The 17169-nt window shown below is 64.8% G+C and overlaps 1 protein-coding gene across 3 annotated transcripts in view; it reads right to left on the reverse strand.

Annotated features, from left to right (window-relative positions):
* Positions 1-423: 423 nt before the first annotated feature.
* The window catches only part of TXNRD2 (thioredoxin reductase 2), a 38440-nt gene continuing 21694 nt past the window's right edge, over positions 424-17169 (reverse strand). For 2 of the 3 annotated variants that reach the window (XR_005723008.1, XR_005723007.1), the window contains 10 exons: positions 13507-13526; positions 12819-12910; positions 11542-11716; positions 5397-5533; positions 4269-4364; positions 3690-3782; positions 2409-2480; positions 2241-2338; positions 1422-1602; positions 424-586 (listed from right to left, as the gene is read on the reverse strand). Coding sequence is in view for 1 of the 3 variants with exons in the window: in XM_040251265.1 (XP_040107199.1) it covers positions 1479-1602; positions 2241-2338; positions 2409-2480; positions 3690-3782; positions 4269-4364; positions 5397-5533; positions 11542-11716; positions 12819-12910; positions 13507-13526 (907 nt within the window). In the remaining 2 variants the exon portion in view is untranslated. Of the gene's footprint in view, positions 587-1420; positions 1603-2240; positions 2339-2408; positions 2481-3689; positions 3783-4268; positions 4365-5396; positions 5534-11541; positions 11717-12818; positions 12911-13506; positions 13527-17169 lie in introns of those variants that run through there. The other variant, XM_040251265.1, reaches the window with a different exon arrangement.

The raw sequence follows: 17169 nt of genomic DNA on the forward strand, positions 1-17169 counted from the left end.
CTGAATGATGTTTTCTTAGGAAAGACACGAGATTAACCGCCGCTAAAGCCCCAGCGCAATGCAGGGCCCCGCCCGGCCTGTCAGCGCCGGCTCTCCGCCTGACTGACAGGTGCCGGGGGCCTCGCTCCCCGTCGGCCTCCGTGCGCGGGATTAAGCCTGAGCCCAGCCGACAAGCTGGCTGGGGCCCCGGGGCAGCGGGCCGCTCGGGGGACGGGGCTTCAGCGCCGGACACCGCCTGTCACCGGCCACGCCGCTGGCGGGTGGCTCTGCACAGAGCCCGTGCTCCCGGGCGCGGGGCGAGGCCCCCCCGACCCCACCTTCCCCCCTCCCCTGGGGCCCACTGCCCCGAACCGCAAGCCGCCGCCCCTGCGCCCACGCCGGGGAGGTGACGGGCCTGTGGGAGACATCGCAGGCCGGGCACGCTTCCGGAAGACAGGCTCTTTATTCGCGCCAGGTCACGCCAGGGGCTCAGACATGGGCAGCCCGCGGGGGGTTTCCGCACAGGTCCTCATCATCCGGCAGTGTCCGGGGTGCGCGATGCCGGCCTGCGCCATCCTTGCCGGGTGCTCGGCGCCAGTCCAGTGTCCTGCCCAAGACGAGGGTCGGTGTGGGGCGGCCTGCGTCCCCACACCCACCCACACGGAGGGCCCCTGGGGGGCTGGATGAGAGAGCAGGCAAGGGGCGGCCCTGCACCAGCGGGTCGGGCATCGTTGTTAGAAATGCCCCCGAGTCGCTGAGGCTCCTCAGAGGCTGTCACAGGGCTTTGTGAAGGCACCAGTGTCTGAGTGCCCAGGAGAGGCCGGGGTCTGGCCCGCTAACCGTGGCTCAGCCTGACGCATCAGATGCCTGCAGGCTTCTTATGGGCGCTCACTGCTCTGTCCACAGCCCCCGGGGGGCCCTGGGGACCCCAACCCAGGAGAGGGTGAGAGCCGGGTGAAGCCCCTCCAGCTGACAGGCGGAAAGGCCCGGACCACAAGCACCCCGTTGGCCAGGGGCAAGGAGGGGTTTCCTCCAAGAAGAGGCTCAGGGCCAACAGCGCACCAGGGCTTCCGGCCGCCCACCCGGCTGGCTGTGCCCAGCCTAACAGAACCAGACTGAGAATCCGCTTTCTGAGCAGGGGGAAGGGAACTGGGGCGGCCCTGGATAGGGCACGCGGGGGCAGGCCGCGCGCTTTCCCCACCCTGTGCCCCAGCCCTGCCCCCAGGGACAGGGCGTGGGCGCACCTGGCCTCCAGACCCCCGTGCTCCTGGGCAGCCTGGCTGGGGTCTGGAGGTCCAGTGGGGGTGGGGCCCTCAACGGCCTCCCTTCTCAGCTGTTTCTCTGGCCACAGTGGCCCGGGCACAGGGCCCACCTGCAGCTGGAGAGCAGTTGGCGGTGGTACCCATGCCCCCTCAAACACAGGACCGGCCCCGCATGCACACCTGGCCGCGGGGGCGGCAGCGGGCCGAGCGCCCTGGGCTGTGGATGGCTGCCTAGCCTCAGCAGCCGGTCACCGTGGGGTCCAGGCCGGAGCGCTTGGAGATGCGGAGCTTGGCCACCTCCTCCGCACAGGTGGGATGGATACCTACTGTACGTGTCACCTGCTGGAAGGAGGCCCCACACCTGCACGCCGGGACGGGGGGGGGGGGAAGTCAGTGCAGGGAGGCACCTTCCACACCCACCCGCCCCCCAGAGAAGTAGCAGGACCTGGGGAGGGCCCGGAAGTCAGTCTCCTTCACTGCCCTCCAGCCCCGCCCCCACCCTCTTCTCCAGCCAGGAACACCTGCCGTCTCCACCTCCTGCCAGCCGGCCTGGCCCCCTACTGCCCCCTGCTGCCCCCAGGCCCACATGGCCCTCAGTGAGTCCAGCCCGCTCCCCTCTGCCCTCCTGCCTCTGACAGCCCTCGCCAGCTGCCCAGCCCCTTCACTCCCAGCCCCGCTGGAGCAGCCACAGCACGGGCCCCAGGACCCCGCTGTGCACAGCCTGCGACCAGGGCTGGCCCCAGACGATGTGTGCCTGCTAGGCGGCCCTCCTGGTACACGCGTTGCCAAGCTGCTCCTGACCGCCTGGGCACTCATTCTGAGCAGAGAAGACCCACAGGGACCCCTTGGCTGGTCGAGGACACAAGCCTGTCCCAGAGATGGACATGGCCACACCCAGGTGACTGGACCTGCCCCGTCGGGTGGACGCTCTCTGAAAACACCACTCCACGGACGAGCGGCCTGTGAGTGGTGAATCGGCTGACATTCCTGGGGACTCACTTGATCCCCAGGGCAAATCCCTGAGTAACTTCGCCTGCGTTGGGGCCGAGGAAGTGCAGGCCCAGCACCAGCTGTGGGGGCTCCCGCAGACACACCATCTGAAAGGCACATGGGTCAGCGGGGGTGGCAGGGGCCTGTGCGCCCAGGCCAGGCCCAGAGGACGCTCACCTTTACGTAGCACTGAGATGCATCCCGCTGGGGGACAGTGAACTCCAGTGGTTTATAGAATGCGTGGTAAACCTGGGCAGCAAGACACAGATTCCCGGGTCAGCGGCTGCAGCACAACAAGCCCCGGGACCTCCTCGAGCTGGTCAGGCTGTGGGTGCGGCGGGGGAGACGCAACCACCCACTGGGCCTTCAGGCTGTGATCCGGGCCGAGGACAAGGCCCCGCTGGCCTGGAGGCAGCCCGCACCCCTGGGCACAGCAGCCTGTGGACAGGCCCGAGACCCGGGAGAGCAGCAGCAGCGAGGCAGGCTGCCCTCTGACCTGCCTCAGAGCCCGGGGCGCAGAGCAGGCCTGGGCACCACCCAGGCGGACGCTGCCCAGGCTGGGCACTGGAGGGGGCCGGCCGCCTATCCTGTCTCCCTGGGGCCCCCCAGTGCTCTCCAGACCCTCACCCCAGCCATCGAGGGGCAGGCACAGCCCCCACCGGACAAAGGCTTTCAGCACCCGAGAAGGGCCGACAGCGTGGTTGGGGCTGCGGCCGCGTAAAAAATGAGCAGGGTGCTCACATGTGCTGCACAGCCATTATTAATTAATGCAGCTTCAGAGAATATTGTTCTAACGAAGACAGAATTGAAAAGAAAACAAACAAAGGGCGTTTGGCCATTCAACATCGTGAAACATAAAGCAACATCGTGGAATGCCACGGACACATGTCCCAGGGCCCTGGTGATGAATTAAACAAAAACAGCAAATAGAGCACAGCTGATGGAGGACGGGGCGGGCCCTGGAGCCCAGGGCTCGCTCCCAGAGGGGAGCTGGCCGCGCTGGAGGCCACGTGGGGTCCAGTGCCTCCCGGCCCGCCTCCAAGCTGCCTGGGGCACACGCTGCAGCCAAAGCAGACCCCAGAGACACCCGTCTGGTGACCAAGCCCTCCCTCTGGGTGAGGCCCATGCTGGGCTGGCAGAGGCCTGTGAGGACCAGAAGTGGGCAGGGGGGCAGCCGGGGAGGCGGGCAGAGGGCAGGAGGAGACTTTCCAGATGGAGGGAGACACATACCCCACCGAGGGGGCTGCTGCTCCAAGGCCCTCTGGTCCCTGCCATGCCTGCCGACACCCCCAACCCATCGCAGCTGTTGTGCGGGGCCCCATGCTGCCCTGCTGAGCCTCAGGCCCCGGGAAGCAAGGCTCCAATATTCCCGCTTGCCCTCCAGCGTCTGTGGGGGCGGCCGTCACCAGGGTGGGGGCCACACGGGCCTGCATGCTGCCCCCCCGGGCCTGGACTCACCTCTACGTGTTCTTCTCCATGGCGAGCTACGGCTGCCTCCTCTGACAGCCCCACGCAGCCATACTCCAGGGGAGTGAAGACGGTCGTGGGGACCTGGAGGGCAGGCCCATGTCAGGCAGGCCCCTGGGGGCCTAGGGCGAAGACCCCCCAGGGACAGCGAGAGTGTCCGGTCACACATGCATGTTTGCATACATGCACACACTCACACACACACAAGCACACTCACACGCACACATGCGCACTCACACACATGCACACATGCACACTCACACACACACAGTTCACACACATGTTCACACATGCACACGCTCACACGCACATGTGCACGACCACATACACGCAGACACACGCTCACACACGCATGTTCACAAGCACGCGCTCACACACGTTCACATGCACACATGTTCACATGCACACACACATGCACATGCTCACGTGCACGCTCAGATACATGCACGCACACGCACTCACTCACACACATGCACGTTCACACACGCGTTCACACACACGCACATGCCCCCAGAACAAGCTGCGGCCTTGTGCAGGCTGGGCAAGGCTGTGGCGAGCAGAGGCACTCACGCTGTTGTAGTCCATCAGGTCTGAGGTCCGGCCGCTCAGCCGCTGGGCCAGGAGCCGCCCGGCCATTATGGCCGTGGGTGTCAGCTCCGGCCGCCCCTGGAAGCAGGGAGCGTGGGTTACTCTAGCATGGCCCGTGGTGGAGGCACCGCCTTCCCGAGACCCCCAGTGCAGGCTGCCTCTGTGGCTCTAGCATGCTCCCCCTCTGTCCCCCCCTGGAGAGCTGCCAGTCTCCCTGGAAGAGGGGGAGGGCTGCTAACGAGCCCGGCCACGCCAGCAACACTGGCCAGACCAGCGAAACCTCCCACATCCACCGGGGGCTTCTCTTGGGACCTGCTTCATGCCAGTGCCCTTGGAGAGCGTTCCCATAGCAAAGCCCAGCGAGACTTGCCGCCGTTCACTAGTTCCCATTGACTGGGGTTCGGGCTAAGACAGGCCCAAGGAGCGCCCGTGGGCCCCAACACGCAGCTGGTCCGGCACGCCAAGCCCAAGACAGCCTGGACGGGACCGCGTTCCGCGGAGGCCCCTGCCCCAGGAGCAAAGCTGGCATAGGCCCGTGTCCCCGCACGCGCCAACCTGTGACTGGGGGCTGACCTCCCACAGCAGCGGGAAATGCCAACCACCGACGGTCTAGAAATGACAGGGACTGGCAGCGAGAAAGCACCCCCACCCACCTGACCGACACACGTGGTCCACAGAGCACACACGTCTCCCCGAACCACGCGCCCTTGCTGGACCTAGGGGCGAACGCTTCTGACTGCTGAGCGACTTATAGGCATGACTGTTTTAATCAACGGTCTTCCCTGGAGGCTCAGCGGTAAAGAACCCGCCTGGCAATGCGGGAGGTGGAGGAGACACAGGCTCAGTCCCTGGGTCAGGAAGGAGAAAATGGCAACCCACTCCAATGTTCTTGCCTGGGAAATCCAAGGGACAGAGGAGCCTGGCGGGCTGCAGTCCATGGGGTCACAGAGTCTGACACAAGTTAGCGACTGGGCACACACGCATGTTTTAATTAACACACAGCACAGCGTAAGCAGCCAGGCCCTGGGGCAGCGAGCACGCATGAAGCCTCGTCCACAGCACTGAGCTGACAGGGCCAGAGGGACAAGGAGCAGTAGGCGCCGGCCGTACCTCGGCCACATCGCCGATGGCGTAGATGTGGGGAATGGAGGTGGCTTCCTGGGCATCAACGAGGATCTTCCCAGTGACGGGGTTCGTACGAACACCAGCCTTTTCCAAATTCAGAGTCGCGGTTTCTGGAACTCGGCCTGAAAGACACAGAGCAAGGCGGAGAGGTTCTGATCAAGATTCCGGGTTGATTTAAAACCCTTCTCAGAAAGTCCACTTAGAATTGGTGAGGTATCAAGCACGGACAGCGCCAAGGGTCTCAAACATATACGCACGTGTACATGCAAGCGCGCACACACACGTGCACACACACGCACTGCGCCCACACACACGGTCTGCACACACACACACAATGTGTACACAGTTTCTGTACACGTGCACACGCGAGTACACGCACAAACACACGTCTGTGCACACACCTGCACAGAGCATGGAAGGGCGGTGCAGGAACATGAGGGAGTGCGGCGCATGTGCAGAGCCTGGAGCAAGGAGCCCGAAACACAGCCTGCGACACGAGCCTGGTTTTTAAATTATATGCAGTTAATCGTCATACGTATTCAAAAAATAAACGTGGGGGAAACCTATAACCGGTGAACGACCGGAAAGCAAGGGCTTACTGGCTTTTTGTTTTTTTACTTTTTGTTTTCAGAAATATCTGTACTTGTCTGGCTGCACCAGACTGTCTTTGCAGCACGCGGGATGTTTAGTTACACACGCAGCATCTTGGCCGTGGCGCGTGGGGTTTGCTCTTTGACCAGGGATCAAGCCAGTGTCCCCTGCATTGGCAGGTGGATCCTCAACCGCTGGACCACCAGGGAAGTCCACGAAGGTGCCTGTGGTAACAGGTAACTCGCTTGGGAGACCCGGGGGGCCCACCCTGGAACTGTACCCCTGCAGGTCACGTCTCAGCAAGTGAGATGCTAACAGGTCCTACATGTCACTCAAAGAGGACGTTCAAGCCCCATGATGCTGATTTTGTGTGGGAGAGCCATGATTTCTTTCGAAGGTGCCTGTCTCTGACAACAGAAATGGTATAGAAGCAGCACCCAAGCGTGACATGCCCCCCGCCCGACCGGATCCGTAAGCCCCTCCCCACTGACGGGGCTGCGCTCCAAGGGCCAGGGACCCCAGGCCACGTGGCGTAGCGATGCAGGTGAAGGACCAGCTCGGCTGCACACACAGCCCGACGGGGCCATGCAGCCTTCGAGGCATCGACCTGAGGGCATCTCGGAAACTCTGCCCGTTCCTGCGTGCACCCCTTGGTGGGGGTGTCTCAGGGGCCCTCAGGTGGCCTCCCTGGTCCGGGGCGCCCCTCCAACACTCCTGGGGCCCCTGCCCTCTACCTGCCAGGTCACCCCACCTGCCACGAGGCTGCATGTGCGGGACAGGCCGTGCCCCGTGTCGCCAACCCGACAGGGACGTCCCCCCGATGCCCGAGGAGGGTGAGCCGACCCAGAGGAGGCAGACGGCGTGCTCAACCGCGTCCTGCCCAGGATCCAGGACAGACCCCCTCTGCCGGCAGCCCCAGCCTGAGGTGTCCAGTGCTGGCAGGCACAGCCGCTCATCCCAGGGGGCCATCAGCTTGTGGACTCCGCCCTTGGAGAGAGGCCTGGAGTGGTCACTGCTGGGCGGACACCCTGGCACTGCCAGCCCGTGTGCTCACAGCCTGGGGCCTCATTCAGACGACAAGGGCTCTCCGAGTGGGGGTGGCGGTGGGGGGGCAGTGGGCGCCCTGTATTCCCGGGGCTGGGCGGGGGATCCGGAGGTGGGAGGCTTGGCTTCAAAGGCACAGATCCCACGGCTCCCACGGCTCAGGCCCCCGGGGTCGGCAGGGGCTGGTGGAGCCGGGGAGGGGAGCCTTAAATCTCCAGCTGCTCTCCCCGCGGGAAGTCAAAACACAGGCTCAGCTAAACCTCCTCAGCGATGCCTCCGGCTTGGCCCCAGGGCTCAGGGGCTGAGAGCTGGCGCCCTTCCCCAGCAGACCAGACAGGGGCCCACTAGGGCAGGAGGGCCCCGCCTCTGACCACACCGATGCTGGTGCTCCAGCTCTGATGGAGGCCCCTGAGCCTGCAGAGTGTGATGTGCCACCTGCCAACATCCTGCCCGGGGTCTGGGGGCCCAGTGGGCACCTGGGAAGGGGTTGGGCCATGCTCCAGCAAGGAAAAAGCGGGCCCCACGGGTGGGATGGGGGGCCGTGTGCTGGGGACACCAGTGCTGCAGGCAGGGGCCCCAAGATCGGCTGGGCTCCTCCCCAGGTCCTGGGCCCTGAGCCTCCCCGTACACTAGGCCGGGCTGGCGAGCCACAGGCAGAGCGGCAGTGCCCGGGCCAGGCACTCCGACGCGGCCGCGCTGCCCCCACCTCGCCCCTGCTCCCTGCCCGGCTGGTCACAGGAGGCCAACAGCGCTTCTTCCCGGCCTGTGCCTGTGGTAACCATGGTAACTGCACATCTTGCAAAGACTAGCAAACCACATCTCAGGTCCCCGAGGAAACAGAGATCAACCCGAAGGCAGACGCAGCAGATGGCAGCCACACTGGCCCCGTGGTCCACTTTGAAGCCAGGATTTTATAGGACGCGCTGCCTGCGTAAGTGAGAAAGTACGCGGAACGTGTGAGCCAGGCCACGGGTACAGAGAATGGCGGCTGGACAATGCCGGGCGGCAGGCTTCCAGGACCGACAGTGGAGGAAGGGAGGCCCTGGACAGGGATCGTGGAGGGTGGATGGGCCCCGGCCTCCGCCACACTGCCCTGTGTTCTCCGAGCCGGGGTCACGCTCCCTGTCCAACAGGCCCGGAGCCCCAGAGGCAGACGGAGACGGAGAACGGGTGGGGCGGGGGGGCCCAGCGGCCGGCCGGCCACTCAGACGCCCGCTCAGACTGGGCTGGGCTTGAACGGCAGCGGTCACGCCGTCCTCCACGGCCTCCCCGAGGGCAGGCCGTCCTCCCCAGTGACAGCTCACACGCCGCCCCGTTCAGCCCGCAGGCTGCCCGCTCCTTGCCCCGGCGTGGGGTTGGCAGCTGGTCCCTGGGGGAGGCCCTTCCGGGCAGGCAGTCCCCTTGCTCTGCACCCTGCCCCTTGTCAGGGTGGGGAGCTGTGAAGGCTCAACGTGTGCTTCTTCACTGAGCAGTAACACTCAGTGTCCTTTGGCCACAGGTCAGTGAGCTGGGCTTCCTCCTGAGGATGACCGATCCCGCCCTTCCCATCCGTTTAGACGATCCCATGAGCGTCTTCCTTAGGACATGCGTGACTTGCTGCTCATTTGCAGCGACCGAGTGCACTGAGAGACCCCAGCCCCCCTGCCTTGGGGCTGCCCCTCGCCTGCTGGCCAGAGTCGCTCAGGGGCACCTCGTGACCCTCACAGCTTGGACGGCCCCCATCCAGCGCTGACCACCCAGGACAGAGCTTTTGGTGGGCCGGGCCAGGCCAGCCTCCCCTGGTGGCGCTGAGGGAACCACCTGCTGGCTGTCACGAACTGCTATGTGCGCCCGGGGACACAGAGGAGCAGGCGCGCCCCGTCACAGGAAGATGGGCCTCCCTGCAATTTCCCGCCTCCCTGGAGCACACGTGCTGGTGTGCGGGGGATCCCGCAATGAGGGTGGACCTCAGGGCCGGCAAGGGCGTGACAGGTGAGCGCGGGGAGGCCACACGGGCAGTCCCGGGCGGGCACTGGGAGGCTGGGCAGGGGCCCAGGCTGGCGGCCCGATCAGGCTGCGGTGGGGCCCCCGCCTGGAGAACAGAGCCCCACTCGGGTGTCCTGCAGCCGCAGCAGGGGGCAGGATGGGCGGCTGCCTCAGCAGGCTGCATCGCTGCTCAGACCTCCACTGCCTCTGCGGCCTCCCGGGGACAGCCTTGGATGGAGGGGCCCCGGCCGCAGCCAGCCTCGGCCCCTCGGGCCTGGCATGGTCTCCCGGGCCAGCCTTCATCCCGGGCTGCGGTCCACGTGAGCACCAGCGTGGGCATGGTGCTCAGAGTGGCTGGGGCCTTCAGGACGGGGGTCGGCCAGAGTGGACAGCCTGGGACCCTCGGGCTTGCTTCCTCCCACGCTGGAGGCTCCCACGTGACATGGGTGAATGGCAACAGCCCGCTGCAAAGAAAAAGCCTGAAAAAGCGCCAGCTTCGGGGGCTGATTGCCCACGGCGCCCCGCTGCTTCTCCGCCCGTGGGTGGGGCTCCTGTGGCCTGAGCCTCACATCAGCCTGGATGCTGAGCCCTGCCCGGAGGCCACTGATTATGGGGGGCAGGGGGGAGGGTGCTGGGGACTGTTTTGGCTCCGGGTTTTCCCGAGGCCAAGGCGCTCAGGCTGTTTTTAAAAACATGAGGAAGTCACAGCGAAGCCAAGGGTCCCTGCTGAGAGGTGTCCACTGGGCTTACCAGTCCCACTCCGCACACCCCCCTACCCCTAACCGGGATCCAGGCCACAAGTGGTTAAGTGCAGCGGCCCGAGCCTGCGGGGCGGGCTGACTGTCTTCACTCATCACAGTAATCGGCGCATCTGCAGACAGGAAATCCTCCTCCCCAGCTCCCGGCCTGTTATCTAAGACACCTGGTGTGAGCGGGTGATTCACAGACAAACAATGAGCCGGCCCCCTGCACAGCAATTAACTGCTTTAGCTGCTAAGGCGTCTAATCCACCTCGTGGGGATCAAGGCCGCGCCGAGGAAGAGGCTGGCAGGCTGCAGGCCAGGCCCACGCTGGGGTCCCCGGGTGTCCACGGGCACGAGCCGGGGCCCACCCTTCTCATCCGTGACTTGTCGGGTCTGGCGGGTGGCCAGGCGGACCCAGGGTCTGCCAGCTCCCGGCCGGCCGTGGTGTTCGGACCCCTGGGACCACCCTTTATCGCACGCAGAAGTAATGCCTGATTCCAGGCTCTCCAGGTAAAGGGCAGAGAACGTTCTGGTTCCTGAAATGGGACGCGGCTCCTGGATGTTTACAAAACCCGCCGCGAGCCATGCCCCGCCAGCACTTGCCCTCGGCTGGGAGGCGTGCCGGGAACCGCAGCGCCGCCTTGGGAAGCAAGGTCAGAGGCCAAGGACTGTGAAAAGCCCCCACCCCTCCCCCGGCATCAATCACACCAGCAGACCGTCTGGGGGATGCTCGTTTTGAAAATACAGAAAACAAAACGGACTCCCTCCCGGTGGGGGAGGGCTCCCAGGGCCTCGCCTTGTAGCCCACCAGGGCCGTCTGGACTCAGGGAGGACCCCGAGGGCCCGGGGCGGGGGGCGGTGCAGGTGAGGGCCCAGGCAGGGGGTGGGGGCCGCCACCTCAGCCTTTAGAACTGAGCTGAAAAGGACAGCCGTCAGTTTACCTCTCCGGGTCTGAACACTTGGACAGTCCTTCACAGTGTTCATCAAAACAAACCCCCTTAGGTCTACGCTCACGGTTTGATCAAGAACATTTCCTCTGGTAATTTAGCGAATCTTGGCCAAGAGATCGCTCCGGGGCGTCTCAGATCTTTGCCTCATTCCTAAAACCTGCTCTCATCAAGCTTCAACGGCCCCTCGCTGACTGTTCCGGGGTTTATTTCATTTTCTGATTTCCACCCGTCTGAGCATTTCGAAGGCACTAGGCTTCTCAGAAGGACATCCCCACCCCGGCCCCACCTCGGGGCACGTGGGGACCTGGGCAGCCGGGGTGGAAAAGCGCGGGGGACAGGCCCTCTGAGGGCTCAGTGGACACGTCGAGAGCTGCGGAGCCGGATGTGGAGTCTGATAGGCACAGAGACTCAGAAGCCAGACCCGGGTGGGGGGAGGGCGATGAGAGGCCCGCGGGCTGGAAACACGGAGGGAAGACCCTGCCTGTCTCTAGGCGTAACGTGCACATGGACGGGTCAGGAAAACGGGTTCCAAACGCACGGGTCACAGGCCCCAAGGCGAGGGTGTCCCAGCAGGTGGGCCTGGCGCCCTCTGTGCAGGGAACCCCTAGGGCAGGCCCACCCCCACGGCTCTGGGCTCCGGGCTGTGCCCTCAGGGCCTCTCCAGGCTGGCCGTCCCGTGCCCGCAGGGGCCCCCGTGCCCTCCACAGGGTCAGCCAGGGAGTCACCCATGAGCTCTCTGCGTCGCTGTCCGGGGGGCGTGGGGAGAGGCGGGGAGGGGTCCAGACGCCCGACGGCAGGGAAGGGGGCGCCTGGGGCCCGGGGCACGCACGTCCTCACCTATGGCCCAGAGCACGGTGTCAAAGGTGCCCACGTCCTTCCGGTCCGAGGCGAGGTCCACCCAGGTGACGCGGAGCTGCTGGCCTGGGAGCTTCTCCACCCTCTCGGGGGCACAGCCCCGCAGGACCCGGGTGCCGTGGCCAGCCATGTGCTCGGTGACCAGCAAAGCCATTTGCTGCAGAGGGTGGAGAGGGTATGGGGTGAGCGCCCAGCGCTGGGGGGGGGGGGGCGGCCCGCAGAAAGGCCTGCCTGAGCGGGCTGTTAGGGAACCCTGCTCTCTGCGGAGCTGGGGACTAAGCCGGCAGAGCTTCTGGCACCCCCTGCCCCCACCCCGAGTCTGCGGGCCCAGGCCCCTGGGCTGGGGTGTGTGTGACCTCTGGACACTTCTTAGACGGTAATGAACCGAGGCTTCCCTGAAGGGGCTGAGACCTGCCCTGGGTTCTGCCTGCTAGATTCTGCCGGGCGTGGTGGCCAGGTAGCTGCGAGCAGACGTGGGCACCTCTCTGCCCGCCTTCTCATTCCTGCGGGCCTCTGTCTCTCGGGCCCTCTCTGCCTGCATCCAGCCCGAGGCTCGAGGCCGTCCCCGAACGTGTGTGCTGGAGGCGGGCGCTCGGGCGTGTCTGTCCAGGGGGTGACAGGACCTCGGGGGTCGCATCGCCCTGGAGCCCGCCCACCGTCCCGCCGTGCAGACACCTGGTATTCTGGCAGCAACAGCCCAGACCCGGGCTTTAAAGCGACACCTCCTCGGAGGGATTGTGGCTTAAAAAGAAAGTACCCGTGCTCATCACGTGGGCACGTCCACTGTCAGCAAGGGTGCCCACGCCCCGGGACTGGGAGGCCTTGGGGCCGCCTGGGTGGTGGACGGGGAGGCTGTGGGGCCGCAGGGCCTGGCTCGGCTTGGCATCCTGTCCGTCCTGTCTACAGTGGCCGGGCTGCCGTCACCCACGACGGTCACCCAGGGCCTCGCTCCCCGCCACGCTGGCCCTGGAGAGACACACCCTTCGGGGCCCCAGGGGCTCAGCAAGGGGCTGGGATGGCACGGCTGCCCACGCTCGCCGGCCGCTGCCCTCCGGGGTTGGGGCTGACCGCTGTGTCTGCCGCGTGCTGACCCTTACTGCCACCCGTCAACAGGTGTGTATGTCGCCAACGGTCTCCTCCCTCGACTCGAGGGCCGGTTTCTAAAGATTGAGACCTCGCTGCCAGCCCATACCTGCCCCGCCCGGGTAGGGGGCGGGCAAGCCCCCTCACGACAGCAGGGACACGGGTCGGGGCGTTACCTGGTCGAAGGCCCGGAGGGGCACGCTGCGTATCATGACGGTGGTGTCCAAGCCGAGCCCGGTGAGGAAGCCCGCACACTCCAGGGCTACGTCTGCCAGGCAGCTAAGGAGTGCTAACGATGGTGATGTTGGTACCGGGCAGCAAGACCCTGTGCCCTGCCAGAAGCCCACACCCCACCCGTCCCCACCAGCCCAGAGGAGGCTCCGACCCGGCTGTGGAGACTCCCCCCGGTGCCCATCTCAGACGCACGTCATGGGCCAGGTGGGGCCTCCGTGCACAGGCGCCTTCCACGTGCCCTGGAGGCTCACCCAGGCCACACGGGGACGGTCGGGAGCCGGCACCCAGACCTCACGCCTCTGTCTCCCCTGCAGCTGCTCCTCCTGGCCCCCAATCTTAGTGCTCCATCTGAAGGAACCGGCCAGAGGGGGCTGGTCTCCAGGGAGGACCAGCTGCCTCACGGCTGTGTCCAGCTGCCCGGCCAGTGAGCAGCTCAGAGAGAGCCTCCCGGAAGCCCCAGTCTCAGAGGTCAACCTCAGAGTGTCCCCTGAGCACAGAGGACAGACTGGGCCTTTACAGGTTGCAGGGGGCAGCCCCCACGCGAGGGCGGGGGCCGGGCCCGAGCGTCCACTCTCGGGACGGTGAGCAGCGCCGTCCGTCTGTCCATCACCCTCATGCAGCAAAGGATACAGCTGGCCCCAACCACCAACCTGTGGGAGGAACATAGATATGTGGGTCACACGGCCACTGGCCGTGAACAGCCCCTGGGGCTCTGAAGCTGGGCCTCGTGCGGGCGGCCGGCACCTGCCGCGAGCTGTCCGACAGGCCATCCTGAGGGACGACAGCCCCCCCAGGGCTCCTGCCACAGTCACAACCAGCTGCCGGATCGGGGAACTGCCTGGTGGCGAGGGAGGGATGGCTGGCAACAGACCAGCGTGTCCGAGGACGGGCCCGCAGGCAGGACCGACGTGGACCAAGCCCAGGCGCTGCAAGCTTCTCCTTGACTCCCACTGGACCCGACGCCAGGCTGCAGACAACCAGGGGGGTGCCGGGCGTGGGCAGAACGCTCCGGGGCCACAGAGGCCGGGTGGAGGGCCCACGCCTGCCTGCCCCACGTCCCCGCACGCAGAGGCTGGGAGAGTCAGCACGGCCAGCAGGAAGGGGCCATGGGACCCAGCAGACCTCCCGTTACACACCCGGCGTGCACACACACCTGAGCACACGCGCACTGAACTGAATCTGAGCACAGACTCCCCGCCCAGGCAGCGTGTGGGTGGGCTCGTCAGATCACCCTCAGCCTTTGAACGAGAAAAGGTGACGCGGGGGTGGATCAGCAGATGTCAGCTTGATCCCGGCAGGTACTAATGATATAATTCCATTTCAAACAGACGCTCGTCCTGGGAGGACGGCCGCTGGCGCCCTGCGGGGAGCTGTTGGCACCCAGCTTCCTCGGGACAGGTCGGGGCCGGGGACGTCTGTGTGGGTGAGTGGGGAGAGCTTGGCATGTGGGGCACGCACGCAGGCACACGCACACGTCCACACGTGGGTACACACAACACAAGATGGCCTGCTGTCCCTTCGTCTGGACGTGAACGGGGAAGGGACAAGTCTTCCTTCAAGACAGAAATTGCGCAGCTTGGGCTGCCTTAAACATCCTGCCCCAACATGAGAACCAGTGGAGGGTGTGCGTGCAGACTGGCACCCACGGCCCCGCGCAGCTGAGGCGTGCGGCCCCGGGGAGCCCGCTGACCACCCACTGCGCTGTCCTGCCGTCTGAGTCTTCCTGTCTCCACAGAGCAGACTCTGGTGGGGGGGTCTGTAGCCTGAAGCCCACAGCCCAGCTCCAGGCAGAGCAGCAACGTGGTCTCCTGATTTTGGCAAAGGTGTTTTGTTTCTGCAGCCCCTGAGCACGCTCCCAAACCCTGCACAGGCGGGTGGGGAGTGGGGGTGGGTGAGGGTCCCCCCAAGCCCTGGCTGTCCCCACTCCCACCTCGAGGCCACGGGGCCCCGCCCCCAGGCTGCTGGCTCCAAGCCGCCAACAGTGGGAGAATCAGGAGGGCACGTCCTTGACCAAGCGCAGGCGGGTGAAACCTCCCAGGGGGCGGGCATCTGCTGGTGCCCACAGTCACCTCGCACTCCTCAACGGCGTTGGTTTTCACTCCACCCCTGGCCCCCAGTTCATCAAATAAGCAATTCCTTATCAAACAACAATTATCTGAAAAAGGCAGGATCCAAGGCCTGCGCCCCCAGGCCCTGTGGCCGCGTGTGTGTTCAGGAAGCCCCCACCGCGTGCCCCTGGGTGCCGCCAACACAGCACGCCGAGATGCAGTTGCCGCAGGACTACCCTGATTACGGGCTGGCTGCCGCCTCACATCTGGAGGCGGAGGAAGCAGCGACAAAGCTTCCCCAGGCGTGAAGCCCCGGTCTAAGGAGCTCTCCACCTGCCTCTCGGGGCTGAAGGCCCCAGTCCGCTCCCAGGCGGGCCAGGAGGCACCCACACAGGGCGAGGGCCCATGGCCAACCCACCAGCACAGGCAACGCCGGGGCCCTGCAGGCAGGGGCTCTGGGAGCAGCTGCACATGGGCTGTCCAGAGGGCTCCCAGACCCCTGGGGCAAAGCAGGTGGGTCACCCATGGAGGCTGCTGGCCACCCCATCTCAGGAAGGTGACCCTGAGGACGGTCCACACGGGGAGGAGGGCAGACAGCCCCAGAGCCCACGGGCTGTGGGGAGCTGGCCAGTGGAGGCCCCGCAGCTGCAGGCTGAGGTGAGGCCAGGCATGCTGGGCACCCTGCTGGCCGGCTGGCCTCCTGGATGGGCCCCGGGGCACGGCCTGCCCGGCTTTGCGAGGCCTCCAGGGTGGGGGCAGCCCTTGGGCCCATATTCATTTCAGCTCCGTTTTAAAGGCGAGTTAAAATAAACACCAGGAATATTTATAAGGCAAATAAATCTGGTAGAAACAGCCCCTCGGAGTGTGAGTGGAGGCCCCCAGCCCGGCCAGAGCTGATAAAATACAGAAATGCTACTGTCGGCCCTCCGGCTTATTTTGACTGCGCACAGGAATGTAGCGAGTAAACACTGCCTCCCGTATCACACTGTTACAACTTGCATTCACAGCTCGGCACAAAAGCTGCGTTTCACAGAAGCATCGTTCGGGGATGTATCTCCAGCTTAATTTTTTTAAAGAACCATTTCCTCACATAAATCACGCTCAGAGCGGAATGGGTGACTGATACATTGCAAACACTTTTTTTCCTTAAACAATAACATACCTAGATTCCTTCTAAACGAAAGAGCTAAGAAAAAAAAACGTCTTCTAAATGGTTTGGTTTTTTTTTTTTTTCTGAAAAAAATAAACACTTTGCTGACCCCGATATCTGGGGCTGTCTTCCCCAGCCCTGCATACTGTGGGCCCAGCATGTGGTCAGCAGGGTGGCCACGCGGGGCCCTGCGCCTGGACCTTTCCATGCCCCCGGCCCAGGCGAGCCGCGGGCAGTGAGGGCCATCAGACAGCGGCCCCTCTTGGCGGCTGGACTCGGCGTTCAGAAGGCAACGCGGGAATAACCAACAAAAGAAAACGAACATGTGGGAACGGAATCAACGAAAGACCAAGGCTCAGAGAGCGCTGGCGCTGGGCAGACGCGACGGAGCCACAGCAGCGGCCTCGGCCAGGACATGAGCCCCAGGCCGCGAGCCAGCATCCAGGCGGCTGCGCCGTGAAGGCCAGCGGCACCACGGTCTCCATGGCCCCCCGCAGACCTGCGTCACCTCCAGAAACCAACGCCCAAGAAAACACTGCGGGTCCAAAGCCCGGTGGATGGGACCCCGAACAGGGCCAGAGCAGGACCGGGCCCCATTCGGAGGAGTTTCCAGGCCGATCGCAGGCACTCATGGTGGGTGCCTGGGGGCCCGTCTTCACGCAGACAAGCTGCAGACGCCCACCAAGGCCCTGGGACCCACAGGAAATCCAGGGCTTTTGTCAAAAACCATCTTGCTGGGCGGGGGTGGGGCGGGGGGAGGCTCTCCTCAACATGCAATGAATCTAACAGCAATTAAGCGTCAAAGAGCCTGAGCCACACTTAAAAACCCAAAACACTGGTGCGTTACTGAAGCCAAAGACAGGACAAGCCGAAAAAACCTGCAGTTGTAAACAACACGAGATTTCAGCTCTGACAGCAGGCCTGTGGGCAGATGCGAAAGAGGAAAGCAGAGGGCAGCCCCAGGGCAGGGCAGCCCTGCTCTCAGCCACACGCTCACAGCCACACACGCTCAGAGCCACTCAGACACACATGCTCACAGCCACACACATGCTCACAGCCACACACGCCCACAGCCACACACGCTCACAGACACGC

Source organism: Oryx dammah, unplaced genomic scaffold (assembly GCF_014754425.2).
Source record: "Oryx dammah isolate SB20612 unplaced genomic scaffold, SCBI_Odam_1.1 HiC_scaffold_12, whole genome shotgun sequence".
Lineage (NCBI taxonomy): Eukaryota > Metazoa > Chordata > Mammalia > Artiodactyla > Bovidae > Oryx > Oryx dammah.